We start from the raw sequence: 16,685 nt of genomic DNA, 5'->3' as shown, positions 1-16,685 counted from the left end.
CCTGAGAAAGAAGACAGCAAAGTGCAGGACAAGAGTTCTTCATGTCTGAAACCCACCAGAAAAGAAAGGAGCATCAATCTGGAAGGCCCAGGCTCTACTGACGTATTTGACCAACTCTGGAAGCAAAGGATGACATGTTGTGCACTGGGGCATCAGTCCTGGGATGGGATCACTGTCAGGGCATTCATAATCATATCTCTTCTATTTCTAATCTTTACAATTTGATGTTAATTATTGGTTCAAACCACCACTGGGGCAAATTCTAATGTCACTGGAGTGCTATAAACCCAGAGTAATTCTGCTAGAGCACGTGCAGCTGAGACCGTAATGCTGACAGATAATAAGCACAGTAGAAGGAGTCAGCAACTTTGGGCCAGATTGAGATCTTCTTACACAAAGCCCGGGTAGGGCTTTCACCAGCTGCGCAGAAGATCTGCAGTTATCACATTCCTCTCTGTAACATTCCCCAAAGTGGACTTGGGTAATTGATAACAACAATGCCATCACATGGCATGTAGGAGGAAGATCTCACTGTTATAATAATGTTACAAAGGTAGAAAGTTTGAAGCTGGTTGGCTGATGTTCTGTGGGAAGCTCAGCAACGTGCTCAATATATTGCAAGAGATAAGAGGGACCAGTTTATTTTTCCATTGCAAAAATGAGCTCCAGCATCTTCCCACTCGGCCTGGTGCTTTTGTTACATCATGTGTGCGGTACTCCAGTGTCTGTAAGTAGAAACCTGATTTCTACGTGCTCCTCTCCATCCAGAGACATTTCATATCTTATACTGGTTGTATTTTATTCTCTTTCAGGTTGGGCACCTCTCCAGTGAAGCTGGTAAGTGCTCTGTGAGCTGGTTTAAGTTTTAAAGCCTTTTCTTTTTGCTCACTGTGTGCCACCACATCTGAGCATGTGATGTTTTGTCTGTTTTGCAGCAGCAGATGCCGATGCTGGTGAAATATTCAAAGACATTCCAGAAATAAACTTAGGTGAGTTCATGTCTAGATTCTCATAACACCTGAAAAATTGTAAGCAAAATGCTGAATTTTCACTATTGTGGAAAAGACATGGGTAAATGGTCAAGTAGCTCATTGTAACAAGATACATATAATTAAGCAAGCTCTGAAGTACTTTCCTTTGGGTATGACACATGAATCTATCCTAGGAATGTAACTATGCAAAAAAGGGGTGCCGATGTCTTTCTCTTCTTAAGTTTGGACAGACCCATGGACAGACTCTGTATCAACTGGAAAGGCTCCAGAGTCCCACCATCATTCTTCTCCCATCTCTATATGATTTTTATAAAGTTTTACAAAGTAGAATATAGCTTAGATGTTTATAGAGCTTTGATATAAGTGGTAAGGAAAACAAATGGAAAAGACACAATGCACTGTACTCTCTTCCTCTATTTTTTTTTTTAATTTCCTGTAATGCAAATTTCCATACATCCTTCGACGGTGCACTGTGCAATATTCTTCCTGATGCATTACACCATATTCTCTAGAGCATTATCTCACAGTATGACCGTTGCCATTGCCTGATAGCAAGCAAGAGGTTATCAAACTGGACATGGATAATGGTGGCCACCAGATTTCTGCCACCAAAAAGGCAGATGTTGCTGGTTAGTGAATATTGAGTAGGAACTACTGTTAATTTTAGGCCTGTCACTGTATTTCAATGTAAAATGGCTGGTCCTTCTTTATTTTCTGTAAATGCCCCAGGATATTAACCTTGTATAAGTAGTCTCAATATGTTTTATGATGTGAAATACATTTGATATTTCATTCACATTATCTTTCATTAAATTACTTTTCAGCTGCTGGACTGGACCTCTTTCAGGGTGATATCATGCTTCCTGTAAGTAACTAAAAACTTCATATCCATCATGTGTCCTGATTGTATTTTTGCTACAAACCAGCCCATCTCCCCACAGCAGATGCATCACCAGTTGTTAATTCCATTTTCAGAAAAATCAGCGAAATGCCCTAAGAAATGAGACCTACAGATGGAAGTTCCCCGTTCCCTATATTCTGAGTGATAACCTAGGTAATGCAGATACATAATTCAGATTTTAGCTCTGATTCTTGTTTGCATGGGAGTCACTATAATGAAGTATTTGCCTTTTTCCAGAACTGGTTCTATCACATCAAAATTCACTAATAACTAGTTGCCTCCTTTATATAAAAATATTTTTCTTTTTTTATTCTACAGCTATTGTAACAAAACACAATTCAATCAAATTCAATCATTTCTCATTTTAATAATTTTTCTTTTGTTCCCATGTGTATATCTGTGTGCATACCTTACCTCTCCAGGGTGAATGATCTGCAGTGTGTTAAATGTGCTCTCCTGACGCTTGTTTTCCAGATCTGAATGCCAAAGCAGTCATTCTCCAGGCATTTGAATTGTTTCGCCTTAAGTCTTGCATTGATTTCAAGCCATATGAAGGAGAGAGTAGCTACATATTCTTTATAAAAGAAAGCGGGTAAGGGTTATATACATTTCCATTTAGTTTTTCTGTATAGAATACACTGGGAATTAATTCCATTTGACTTCAGCAGTCTAAAAGTCTAGTCCAAATTTGTTGTCAGCAGAGAAAAAGAGGCCCTGGAGAAAGCAACCCTTCTAACTTTCTTAGACACAGAGCTTGGAAGCAGCTGCTTCTCTGTTGACTGTGGAGGATATTTAGATGATGAAGTTGGAACAGGTACCTGATATTTTCATGGTCACAAAAGGTGGATCCCAACAGAATCACAGAATGTTAGGAATTGGAAGGGACCTTGAAAGATCATCCAGTTCAATCCCCCTGCCGGAGCAGGAACACCCAGATGAGGTTACACAGGAAGGTGTCCAGGTGGGTTTGAATGTCTGCAGAGTAGGAGACTCCACAACCTCCCTGGGCAGCCTGGGCCAGGCTCTGCCACCCTCACTGAGAAGAAGTTTCTTCTCAAATTTAAGTGGAACCTCTTGTGTTCCAATTTGAACCCATTACCCCTTGTCCTATCATTGGTTGTCACCAAAAAGAGCCTGGCTCCATCCTTGTGACACTCACCCTTTATATATCTGTAAACATTAATGAGGTCACCCCTCAGTCTCCTCTTCTCCAAACTAAAGAGACCCAGCTCCCTCAGCCTTTCCTCACACGGGAGATGCTCCACTCCCTTCAGCATCTTTGTTGCCCTCTGAGTTTTTATCAACTGCTTCCACTTTTCTTCCTAGGGAAGTTTTCCGTTCCAGTGGTGGGTGTAATGGCCCCCATGTACATTCTCTTAACTTACTGAGGATGTGAACAGCCAGAATTCAGGTTTTGAAATCTTTCAAAGACGGGTCAAAAAAGAGCCATGGAAAGCCAGTTTATTGCAATATTGCTGTGGCTTTAAGGTGGCTCTTCTTTAATAAAAGTTCCTCTTGAAATCTGAAAGGGTTTTAGAGTCAGAGATGCAGGTTTTCCAGGAACTGGAAAGATTTACTATGTTTCCTACATCTAAACATGCTTTGAAGGAACATCTAGAAAAGCACAAAAGTCTTCTCACTATGTTAGCTGTCAATATTTCTTTTTCTCCCAGAACTTCACAGACACCTGTAGGCACTGACATTTCTGCCCTCAGCTCTTCCTTGGGTCCTGTGTCCTGTGACACTTCTCTTACAAGACCGAAAGCACCATGATTTTTGACAAGTTGGTGCTGAAGAGCCTCATACTCGAAACTCCCTGGTAGCAGCAATGAAAGAGGCCATAGGCTCAAGTTGTTTGTCTTCAGTACCACATTAGTGTGTTCAGAACTCCTTCAACAAACTTGGCCTGATGCTTCTTTGTGATGTGCAAATGAAGCCACAGGAGGGGACATTCAGACCAGACATGAGGAAGAAATTTTTTACACTGAGGGTGGTGAGAGCCTGTCCCAGGTTGGCCAGAGAGGTGGTGGATGAACCATCCCTGGAGACATCCCAGGCCAGGCTGGACGGGGCTCTCAGCAACCTGATCTGGGTGAAGATGTCCCTGCTCATGGCAGGGGTTGGACTGGATGAGCTTTGAAGGTCCCTTCCAACCCAAACTGTTCTCTGATTCTACGATACAATGCAAGTAGGTGCTCTTTAGCACTTGTCTCTCACATCACCCTCAGGCTACCCCCAAAAGTTCCCACTGAATTGACTGAGGAGCTCCTTTCTTCCTCAGTCATGATTAATTCCTGCTGAGTCACAGATGAGGGGCTGGGCCCTCACACCAAAATATAATTTCACACCTGGGGTGAAGGCATTCTATAGCTGCTGTTAAAAAGGACCAAATGCTGCTGTTTTAAATGCTCCTAGAACCTTTCTCTAGCCCAAGTGATTGCAAAAAACTCAGTCTGTCTTGACAAGTTTAGTGTTTCCTTGTATATATTATGTTTCTTGGGAAAAAGGCAGCTGATATAACACTAAACTTCTGTGGATCTCAGAAATCAGAGATGGGCACTTAGTTGGCACCTAAATAATGTAATAATGTTTCTATTACTTATATTTAAGCCTGTTTTGATATTGCTTTAAATCCAGCGAGCAGAATGAGAAATGTAATACAGAGAAGAAAACTGTACTTAACAGATAGTAAGGTCTCTCTCTTTCTCAGGTGTTGGTCCATGGTGGGGGACCTGAAGACTGGCCAGGACCTCTCAATTGGGACAGGGTGTGACTACACAGCAATCGTGGAACATGAGATCCTGCATGCTCTGGGATTTTATCATGAGCAGTCGAGGTCAGACCGGGATGACTATGTGAACATCTGGTGGGATGAAATTATTGCAGGTGGGTTTTTACCTTCATGTCAGATTTTGTGAAGTGCAGACTCATCAGTATTTTATTTTTCCTCTTAGGTTTTAAAATCTTCTTAAAAATATAATTTTAGAAACACTAGGCCATACCTGAGACCCCCGTAATTCAATCTGTAGCAGGATTTTGATACAACTTCTCAGGTCAAAGACCAGAGACTGTCGAAGGTCAGAAGAGAGAGGCCCTGCTTGGAAGTCAGAAGACTATTTCCCATAGGCTCCAGGACTGGCCTTCTTTCTGATTTTGAACCAATAACTTCATCTCTATGACTCTTTTTCCTCTTGCTGTGCAATGCAAATCATAAACTTACTGGGGCGGTGAACTTTGAGGTCCTCTCAAAATCTGAAAGGTTTTATATTCAGAAATTCAGGCTTTCCTGAACCTGGACAGATTTAATTTGTACATGAAGAAGCCTCACAATGATTAGATCAGATGAGACACATAAAACAGGGCTCTATCCTGCTCTCTGTCTCTGCAGTTTCTTGCCTTCAGGCTTACTATCACCAGATTCAGTGGCTGTATGAGTTTCAGCAAACTCTCCACAGTCCCCTGGTCCCTAGGCAGTTTCTTCTGCTGCCTCCTGTGAAGTTTGGTTCCATACTACTTACTGATCATATATGTGAAAATAAGTGAATGGGATAACAAGTTCTGAAAGGCACACTAGCAGAGTTGCTCTGCCATTGCTTATGCTCTGTGCAACTGATCACTTCAGTCTTCAGGGTTATGCACTCACCATCTTTGCAGATAGGTGAAAAAATACGTGCAAAATAGTCGTTAAGAAGCAAGAAGATTCAGGGACACTGTGTTCTCTCTTGGATAGATAAGAACTGCTGGTACAAGCAAATTCTGCTGACCTCTAAGAGCAGTATCTGGCGCTTGGAATTGCTCCAAGTTGAATGGCCATGTGCATTCTTACTTGCTGCTACCCTGTGTCATCTCTTGGAGTAGCTGAGCAGTAGATGGGACGTGGATATTCCTTTTGCAGACCCTAATTTTTATTGATATGAGCAGCAGTAAAACCAATTCACTTTATTGCTAACTTGGCCCCATCTTGAAACATGGTGACGGAGATGATGATGATGATAATAGCACCCAGACGCTGACTTTTGGGCCCCTTTTTGCTGTACACTGTAACTAACCACCTCTAATGCAAAAAGCTTTACAATGTACTTGCAATACACTATTGTGAGCTCCATGATTTACAGAGGTACTGAAAAACTGTGGTCATTCTCTGTGCTTTATTTTTTTTATTAAAAAAAAATATGTCATTGTATCCTCTCAACTTACCTGTGTTGTATTCAGTAGCCACAAATTTGAGACACCAAAAAAATTATCCAGATGATGGACTTTCATGTGGCAGTGTTCTGAATAGAGTCCTGGGGCTAGTTTGATATCATTACAGTCAATTCCTATACTCTGTAGGTTTCTATCCATATAATAAAATTTCATTTTCCAGTTAGGCAAATTCATTAAGTAGAAAATCTCTGTTGAAGCTATTTGAAAGTTGTCTGCTCCTTTAAAAGAAAACAAGGCTGATATGGTTGTGCTCTGTGCGTGTGTGTGCACATCTGTCCCTGAATTAGTGATCTGCAATCTCAAATATGATAGCATGGTAGCAGCTTTTACCATAATGCATTTTCATAAACTGCAATGCAGATAGCTGGCTGATGGGAGAAAAGATCCCCCATTCATGCTGCTGTTGTCAAAAAAGCTAAGATGCCTATTAAACTTCAGAGAAAACACACAGGACATCCTAATGAAACAGCCTCCTCACTGCATGGTTTATTTCTTTTAAAAACACATAGAAATTACCCTTTGCTTGGTAATGACCTTAAAAGACAACATCATTATACGTGCCTGTGTCCTGTCAAGATCTTTTACCCAGCTATAAAAAAGTGATAGCACTTTAATTAGCAAGATTCGCACCCTTTTTGATAAAAGGTGCAATTCAAGTATCTGTAAGGAAACAATCCAAGCTCTTATACAATCTCAAGCCTTGGACTGAAGACCTTTGCACCCAGAATGGACTTACAGAAGGAAATGTAAGTCTTTATGCAGAGAAGCTGTAGTTATCCACCACAGCAGATATGTGCTGTTTCTTCTCGGAGAAAGAATGCCAGATATTCTGATAATATTACTTGTGGTTGAGATTGCTGGCAATCTCTACTTCCATACCAAAGTGTGTGAAATGACTCCCTCTCTCTGCCCTAGCAGACACCTTTATAATGAAAATCCTTCTCTAAGGACAAATTATTTCACCAAGAGACCATGAAAAACACGTTTCCAAAAGACACTTCAATAGCAATGTCATAGCAATATTGGTAATCTAGGGAAAAACATAATAATTTTTTTTTTTCACAGATTCCTACTGTACTCTTTGCTTCAAAGAAGAGCAGAACCTGGAGGCACTCTGTGACTATCATACCTGTCCCCTTAATGAGTGGAGGGCTCCAGGGCTCCTCCTTGTTCATGTGTGATCTAATATCCTGGGAAACGTTTGCATCAACATTCACAGGCTCTGGAACGGAGTACATTAATCTTTCAGTTCAATCCTTCAGGATGTTTGCCATTAGACCACCTAATATAACTTCCTATATGCCACATTTTTTACAGCTCCTTGATATTGGATTTTGAACTTACTGAAGTCACATGTGAAGGCACAGAACCACAATCTAAAGACACCGCTTTGTTGTCCAAACGATTTCATAAACAAGTCTTGATAAATTTGAATATTTTATTGTAAAGTAATTCGGCCTCAGAAAACTATATCCGAAGTGCCATGCTAAAGCCATTTCCTTTCCAATTTCTCAAAAAATGAAGAACTTTTCTGTTCTTTTACCAGGCAGAGAGCACAATTTTGAGAAGTATGATGACGACTTCATCACTGACCTGAACACCCCCTATGACTACGAATCATTGATGCACTACGCACCATTTTCATTTAACAAAAATGAAAGCATCCCCACAATCACAGCGAAGATACCAGCGTTTGACAGCATAATTGGACAACGTCTAGACTTCAGTGCCATTGACCTGGAAAGACTCAACCGCATGTATAACTGCAGTAAGTCATAAGTTACCCATGGCAAGCTGTTTGTTTATACTTGAACCTGGCTGGTTCACCTTCCTTATGTCTCTAGAACCACAAAAACTCTTCTCAGGTGCTCCCGAAGTGGTAGAGGAAAGGACCTGCGGTGTAGAGACCGAATCTGTTTATTCCTTTCTCATCCCCATATTTGGCTCTACTAACTGTTGTTACTTTTATAAAAGCTCAATTAGTCAATGAAAGTCAATCCTTTCACATCTTTTCTTCCATGTTGCTCCTGGGGGTTCGAACATGTAGTTGTGTTCTGCTGGTGTGTGGGCAGCTTCACTATGCCGTTTTTGAGAGGTGAATGCAACTGTACCTTGTCCTCTTTCCTTGTTCCTCTGTCCTCTTTGGACTTAATTAGATTATTTTGCACCTGAGATTAGCTAAGCCTAGAGTCCAACACTCTGTCTAGTTGGTTGAAGATATTATCACCATGTGTGATTATTAGGGAAAAGTTCTTGTCCCCATGGATCTGCCAACAGAAGCATCAATTTGCAGGCAAACTCAGTTGAACGGGCCTAAGGTAACTGGGTGGACTTTGCTTGAAATGGATTAAATGGTGCTCATGCTCAACAAGCAAACAAGTGAGCCATGGAGAACAATAACCTCCAGCAGAGGAATGGTTAAATGCAACACCACTGCTGTTCGCAGCATGACCTGGCTCTCCAAGGCTTACAAGCAGACACAAAGACCAACACCACCAGTCACTGCGCTTTACCTGCACCATGGGAGCTTGTTAACATTCTGCAAAGTGGTCAAATGTTCATCTCTTTATGCAGGGAATCCCTCTGGGATTAAAACTTTTCCTCTTTTGAGTCTTTGGGCTCACACCTGCTGTGGGTTAAGTTCTTCTCTACATGATGTATATACTAGTGTAAACAAAACCCTTCAAAATTAGAGTGTAGATTTTATTTTAAATTAGATACTACTTTGGAGGTAACTATGTGTGCCTTTTCTTTTCAGCTTCAACTCACACTTTTTTGGACCAGTGTTCTTTTGAATTGGACAATATCTGTGGCATGATTCAGGGCGCCATAGATGATCTAGACTGGGTCCATCAACTGAGCAGTGCTGATGGGGAGGAAGACCACACACTTTCTGGGCGCTGTAGAGGTAAAACGTAGTAACAGAACACTTTCCTATGGTAAAAAAAAAAGGGTTAGATGGAGTAATGATCCCTTGTGCATGTCTGTATTGGTCTGTGTGTTTTAAATACAGCATCTTTAACAACTTCTCTGGACCTATAATTGTGGTCAACCCTTGAGAAAACCCAGCACTGGCTATTCTGAAAACACAGGATTAAATGACCATAATTAAGACACTATCCAGCAAACATCAGAGTTGTAATGTTTCTAGTTAAGCAAAAAACTCTTTTCATAGGTCTTGGCCCTGTGAGTACGAGTTTATGGTTGCCCTCATGGTCTCATGAAGCTTTTCGAACTAATGGAATGTTTAGAATCTTCTCCACACCAGATAAAAGAGGACAAAGAACAATCTTAACTTGAATATAACCTGGAAAAGGATTTACTGCAACTTCCAAAGTCTAAGAGTTGTTACCCCATGATAAGAATGAAATAACACTCGTAGCCACTCATAAATGTTGTGTTTACAAAGCAATTGAGATGTTAAACTTGAGAACTTGTTCTGGAAACAGAAGAAAGCTGCAAAGTCTTTTATGTTGAGAGTTTAAGGATAATTTTGCCACAGTAATTTTGCCGTTTTTCTAAAGATGAAAATCTTGAAAAGAGTGGAGTCAGCCTTAGTCACAGTCTCAAGATGCAAGTTTACAAGAAAGAATTAGGATTAAATCCCAACGGGCACTTCTGAAAAGCAAGGGCCTGATTTGTCATTATTTAGACAGGGTAAGCTACTACAGACTTCTAAGAAAAAAGTGACTTTTGTAGTGAATTTTGCCTAAGTACAGAGTGAAGGAATCCTGGCCTAAAGCACATCCAGTTCTGCTTTGTTACTCTTTGATAAAAGAAAAATTTGACTTGCTGCACTCCAGAGTAGTCTGTTCCCCTTATGTGACTCACCCACTGGAAAGAACAATCCGTCCACCTCTGATAAAATGCTGGTACTTGTTGATCAGGCCCAAGAATGAAATATAACTTGAGAAAACCATCTGACAACTTCTAGAAGTCCATGCTCCTAACCCTTGTCTGATATTTTAAATTCTTTCTCCCTTCCCCCCTCCTCCCATATAATATAATTGAAACTAAGAAATAATCCATCTGAATTGAGATTACCAGGTAAAATCCAATCTGTCTGAAGTAAACACTTAACTTGCATTTATGCTTTAGCATCTAGCGACTCACTATAAAATAAGTATTGACGTTATCTGAAGAGTTAAAGGAGAGGGGCAGGTGCCTCTGAGGATCTCCAGAGTGTCTGAATGAATGGCACAAGTAGGGAGACCCTCTCCTGTTGGATGCCTTCAGTGACCCTTGGTTCATTCAAATTCAGACATTTTTGGAGAGCCAGTTCTGCAGTCATCTCAAGTGGGGGCAAATTTTAGGTTTCTAACACAAACGGATGATATTTTGCACAAACCATTTTGACTTCTTGGGTTTTTGACTTATTACTGGCTAAACTGAAGGAGGAAAAGTACAGACTAACATTTAAAGAGGAGCTGGCAGCCTGGCTCTGGATTTGATCCCTGCTTCCCCATGCTGATATTATAATATTCTAACTGCCATAGATGCTTAATGTTGCTTTAATTTGACTTTCTTACAAAAAAGGAGGAAGAGTCTAGATCATTTTGGGGTTTGATACCATAATAAGTTCAACAACAAAGTTAAGCATCTGAATCAGGCTCACAGCCCTATTTCTCACTTGCAGCAACAGCGGTCATACTTATATTTAACATGCGTAAGTTTAACATTAATTTAACTTATGGTGAAGTGTTATGCATAGGCACAAAGCAATTAGGTATCTTTTGCAAGGTTTCTATGGGTATGAGTTGAAAGTGTTGTTACTGTGTAGGAGGTAATGGAGAATATTCCCCTGACAGGTTTAGAGCGAACATGATAAACAGCTTGAACAGCTCCACTAACCATGCAGGGGGCTCTCAACAGATGATGCTTCCACACAATAGCTAAAAGAATTTAATTTAATTTATTTGTAGACTATAATGAATAACTGAAGAGCAACAAAATACAGATAAGACATTACAAGTTCATGATACTAAGATGAGTTGTGTGTACAAATGGTGAATATAAGGATAAAAGTAGACACCCCAAATCTAAAGTAAGGAACACTTCAGAAAATCTTTGTGGGAAATTAAACTAGGGGGACAGGAATTCTTAAATAATTTCCCCAAACTGAGAAGCTATGTTTTGAAATGTCTTTGGGCAAGCTGTAAAAGAGAGCTTCTTCATGGTCAGGGTCAGGAGAGTGCTAGTTTTGTGTCCAACCCTTTTTTATTATCTTTATCACTGATAAGAAATTATCTTTACAAGGCAATACAGCATATGATCTTTAAGATCTCATCTTTGATTATCATCAGTATAAAACGAATTAAAAAAATATCTACTAGTTACTTGCAGTCAGCACTGAATCCTCTGTCTCTGATAATCCTGAGGCATCCAACTTGCAGCTAGACCAGCTAATGCAAAATTGATACAAGCTGCCAGCAGTGAGTTCCACACATATGCCGAACTACTGGTACTGTTCTTATCCTGGTCTTTCTTGGATGGTTATCACATACCATTTCCTCTGCTGTTCATGTTAAATACTACACTTACGCCTATTAAAAAAGTGGAGTTGAAATGATAAATTTACACCATGCAGTTAGCAGGAAATCTGGAAAAAGAGAGTGACACTGCATATTTTCTTCACAGATGCTGGCCACTTCATGTACTTCAGCACCAGCTCTGGCCAGGCGGATGAGGTGGCGGTCCTAGAGTCTCGAATTCTTTATCCAAAGAGAACTCAACAGTGCCTCCAGTTCTTCTATAAGATCACGGGAAGCCTTTCTGACAAGCTGATCATCTGGCTTAAAGAGGATGATGGCACTGGAAATATTCGCAAGATGAGGAGAATTCAAACCTTTCAAGGTAATTCTGGAAATGTGGGGAATATATAGAATATTAGGGGAGGAAAAGTTGACTTGGGGAAAAGTTGTCTTACTGAGTCCATGTGGATTGGCTCAATAATCAAAACATTTTCCCAAAGCTACCGGAAGATCTTGTGATCTTGCTAAGGATTTTGGTATTACGTGAGAGCATTTAGTAGCAAAACTGTGGGTTTTAATAATGTAATTTAGGTGATCCACAGCAGAAGTCACAGTGTTCCTAATAATGTTATGTTACACTCAGTTACTGCTGGAGGTGTATTGACTACATCTCCACTAGCTGTGATATGGTCTAACAGTGAGCTCAGATGAAAACACCTGTCCTCATCTGCAGTCAATAAGAATCCCAGCCTGATTTTTAAGTGGTTGGAAATGTAAAAACATATGTAGTTTTAGAAATGTGAGTTGAGTCCACGCTTTGGGTGATTTTGCTAAAGAGGACAAATTCTGCCACCGTGGTGCTGTGTGTTTACGTTTTCAAAACTCAAGACCTGTGATAACCTGCCTATGTCAAGCTGCAGCCGTTTGCAGGGAAGGATAAGTCATAGAATCATAGAATGGTTTGGGCTGGAAGTGACCTTAAAGAGCACCTAGTCCAACCCTGCTGCCATGGGCAGGAACACCTTCCACTAGACCATGTTGCTCAAAGCTCCATCCAACCTGGCCTTGAACACTTCCAGGGATGGGGCATCCACAACTTCTCTAGACAGCCTGTTCCCATCCCTCACCACCCTCAAGGTGAATAATTTCTTCCTTTTATCTAATCTATATCTACCCTCTTTCAGTCTGATGCTGTCACCCCTTGTCCCTGATAAAGTGGCACCAACAGTTAATTCTGATATTGGGTCATTGACTCCCATCAACTTGTTATGTCTTGGCCCTTTGCTTGTTGTGCTTTATGCTAGAGATTGTCATTCACCAGTGTGTGAAGTGATTCTAAAACAATCTGTCCAAAGCATTTAGATGATAAGATAATGTATGTGACAATCACAATACCAACCTAAGATCTCTAGCCTTCAGGACTCTGTGAGAGCTCCAGTTGTCTAAAAATGCAACTGGAGTGGGTAGTTAGGAATAAGCTGTGTCATAATATCAGTAATCATGCTGATGGCAATGTTTTTCTTTCCTTTTACCAAAGCGGATAATGACTATAACTGGAAAATCGCCCACGTAACTCTCAACGCTCAGAAGAAGTTCCGTTACCTCTTCCAAGGACTAAAGGCTGACCCCAGCTCTTCATCTGGTGGGATTGCTATTGATGATGTGACACTGACAGAGACTCCCTGTCCCACAGCTGTGTGGGTCGTTCGGAATTTCAGCCAAATCCTTGAAAGTGGAACAACTGATGTTATTCAAAGCCCCCGGTTTTATAGCCCTGAGGGTTATGGTTTTGGTGTGAGTTTGTATCCCCACTCCGTAAGCAGTGGCTACAGTCGCATCGCCTTTCATTTGTGCAGTGGAGAGAACGATGGTGTTTTGGAGTGGCCAGCTCTGAACCGCCAAGCTACACTCACAGTGCTGGACCAGGACCCTGATGTCTTGCAGAGGATGTCCTCGATTAGAAGCTTCACCACGAGCACAGATCAAATTAGCTCCGGTAAGTAGTATCTGCCTGGAGGAATGGTGAAAATGAAAGCCAAGGAATCAGAGTCAAATGATTGAGTGTAGGACTCAGAGTTGGTCAACTTTGGCTGCATTTCCCTGTTTGGGACATTTTCCTGTCTATGACTTTCCTGTCTATGACTTTCCTGTCTATGACTTTCCTGTCTATGACTCAGAATTCCTGTCTGCAAAAGATCATCTGTTGCAGAATCATAGAATTGTTTCAGTTGGAAGAGATCCTCAGGACCATCGAGTCCAACCATAACCCAACTCTAGCGCTGAACCATGTCCCTAAGTACCTCGTCTATGCATCTTTTAAACTCCTTCAGGGATGGTGACTCCACCACTGCCCTGGGCAGCCTGTTCCAACGACTGACAACCCTTTCTGTGAGAAGTTTTTTCCTAATATCCAGTCCTGCGAAAAGTTATACATAGATGGTTGATTATTATGAGTAATCCCTGGGATATCTGATTTTGACTCTAACTGCAGAGTTCTCTTAGGAGCTAATGATTCCCATTCTACCTGTGGTTTTCCCCTTATGATAGGTGATACACCACCATTGGATGGTGCAATGCCACCAAGGTGCTGTATTCCATTACTAAATCAACAATAATTTAAGTTAAAACTACATTTTGGAGGCTTGGTGAATTTGAGCATACATGATCTGAATGCACAGGGTACACAATGGAGCTGTATTCAAGAAAAAATACCTGAAAACACCCATGAGATCAGTCTGCAGCATTTGAAGCCTGTCTTACTTGGCTGGGTGTAGACTACAGTTTATTAATTATTTCAGACAGGGGCTACCTTTTAACTCCAGGCTTATATAGCATGTAGCACCATAGTTCCACATTCACCCCTAGGATTCTCCATGGATATGTTAATTTGAAGAAATAAGAATAACAGGACAATATCAAGTTTCATACAGAATAAAATACTAGAGATGAATCTCCATCTGTCTTTGCTTTTTCCAGTGGAAGTTTGGTACACATTTTTTCAGGAGGAAGTTTCAAGCCTTATCTAAGAATATGTTTAACAGAACCACAGCAATGAACAAGATCTGCTAGAGTCTAAACAACAGCTATTTAAAAACTGATGAGGAAGTGTCCTTATGCAGGAGGGAGCTCTTAGCTGGTGACAAGAAGAGGGTAACTTGTGGTTGGTTAGTCCTTAGTGAAAGGGGAGTTGTAGAATTTAAATGCCCTCACATAGACTAAGAGACCATAATCTAAGGATCTGCTGGCACCCATAATTTGTCAATTACCTGTGATTTGTTTGGGTATTTCAGCTCTGAACTTGATTTTACGGCATAAATCCTGTTTAACACTGTAATGTGCAAAGAAATGATGTCATACTTCCAGCTGCAGAACTTTGTGGTTCTTACTTGTCCCTTATATTCTCTTTGCAGGTGCTAACGGAACCTTAATATGGGAGAAACCATCAGTTGTTGGAACATTCGATGCTTCATGCAATTGCTATAGAAGTACAAACTGGGGATGGAATAGCTTCATATCCCACAGCCAGCTGAGACGGAGAAGCTTCCTGAAAAATGATGATTTGATTATTTTTGCAGAATTTAATGGTAAAGACCCTCTTTCTGGTTCTTCTTACGAAAACAAATGAGTGATCTTTTATATCTATTTTCATACACTCAAGCAACTATTGCCATCTGTCTCTGTATCATCTTCTCTTCTAACAAGGATAGACTTTTAAAAGCATTTCTATACCTTAGTTTCAGGTGGGTGATGTTGACCAAGGTGTTTGAGTTCAGAGGGATTAAAATTATGATGGTTTACTGAAGGTTAACTTCTTAGACACCTTTAAGAACCCTAACCGGTAGCTATCTCCATTTCTAAGCATTGAACATACTAAAAGACCATCCTCAATGTGTTTATTTTCAAACAGAACAGACACGTTTGGTATAATTTTTCAAAGTACAGAATGCCTCTGATTTACCTAACTAGTTACCATAATTTCAGTATTATTTTCTATCTTGTACTTTAAATATTCAGAACTTGCTGTGGTAGCGCAAGAGCTCTGTAAAGGGCAAACAGACAAGGAGTACTCTCCAGTCCACAGCACCCTGTGAGCCCCTGGTATGAAGAACACTCACTCCTATCTGATGTCTTTGTCTTCTCTCTCTTTCCTTTTTTAAAAGATGTAATTCATCTCAATTACACTGAAGTCCCTGTTGAATCTGAACAACCTGCCTTCATGCAAGACCTCATTCTTGAAAGGCAGAAGAGAGCAGCCCTGGATATGGAGCCCATTCAAGACCAGTTGCCTTATCTGCGAGACCCATGTGAGCCAAACCCTTGCCAGAACGACGGAGTTTGTGTGAATGTGAAAGGGAGAGCAAGCTGCAGGTACCACTGACCCCCTCCCTGCTTGCCTTGACTTTCTTCTGAACCAAACGATGCAGATAATAACTATCCAGAGCTAGAGACCTCAGAGTTCTCAGCTACTAGGTCTTCAAGGGACAGTAGAAACAGAACACTTCACTGCAGTGAGTAGTTTCTACTAGTGGCTGTAAGGAGAAGCAAAGAAACTCAATTCTGCGGGTGTAAATAGTATGCAAATATTGTGATGTGAAACCCTCTAACTGCACATCCAGGATAGCGAGCAGGGGGACCTTGAGGTGGGCCCATAGGGCAAGACAAAACCCCTGATCCATGTGAGTCTGTTCTTTATTTTCCCAGGTGCCCATCAGGACAAGCCTTCTTCTTCACGGGTGAAAGGTGTCAGTCAATGCAGGTCCATGGGAACATCCTGGGAATAACAGTTGGTGGAATTGCTGGAACCATTGTCTTAACCATCGCCCTCATTTCTGTGATGGCTAGAAGATAAAGAGCTGCAAGGGGATAAATCTCAGCCTGGTATTTTTCCATAGTTCATAAGACATCAGTTTTCAGTGAAAAATGATGAATCCCACTTACAGAACGCCAGTCAGCATATGGAAGAAATGCCCTACTAACAACTCGGCATTGATCTGTTTACTCTGTACGACTTGACAGTGAATGAATATCCTGTAGAACTACTGTCCATACACTGCCTTTTTTGTGTACTCTTTCAATGTTTCATTTTTTCATCCAATAGCAAGTGGTACTGCTGAG

General features: G+C 40.9%; 1 protein-coding gene across 2 annotated transcripts; it reads left to right on the top strand.

Moving 5' to 3' along the window:
• Nucleotides 1-658: 658 nt before the first annotated feature.
• MEP1A (meprin A subunit alpha) lies at nt 659-16,439 on the top strand. 2 transcript variants are annotated; one of them, XM_065835098.2, is made up of 14 exons: nt 659-727; nt 813-837; nt 942-989; nt 1,817-1,857; nt 1,968-2,046; nt 2,368-2,485; nt 4,604-4,779; nt 7,646-7,867; nt 8,858-9,007; nt 11,737-11,952; nt 13,108-13,566; nt 14,981-15,154; nt 15,731-15,938; nt 16,272-16,439. In XM_065835098.2, the coding sequence occupies exons 1-14, from the start codon at nt 659-661 to the stop codon at nt 16,417-16,419; spliced, it is 2,133 nt and encodes a 710-aa protein (XP_065691170.2). In that variant the 3' UTR covers nt 16,420-16,439. The 2 variants fall into 2 exon arrangements, with proteins under 2 accessions (XP_065691170.2, XP_065691169.2); XM_065835097.2 differs by having other exon boundaries at nt 936-989.
• Nucleotides 16,440-16,685: the final 246 nt, after the last annotated feature.

Source organism: Patagioenas fasciata, chromosome 3 (genome assembly GCF_037038585.1).
Source record: "Patagioenas fasciata isolate bPatFas1 chromosome 3, bPatFas1.hap1, whole genome shotgun sequence".
Lineage (NCBI taxonomy): Eukaryota > Metazoa > Chordata > Aves > Columbiformes > Columbidae > Patagioenas > Patagioenas fasciata.
This window is presented reverse-complemented; position numbering and strand designations above follow the sequence as displayed.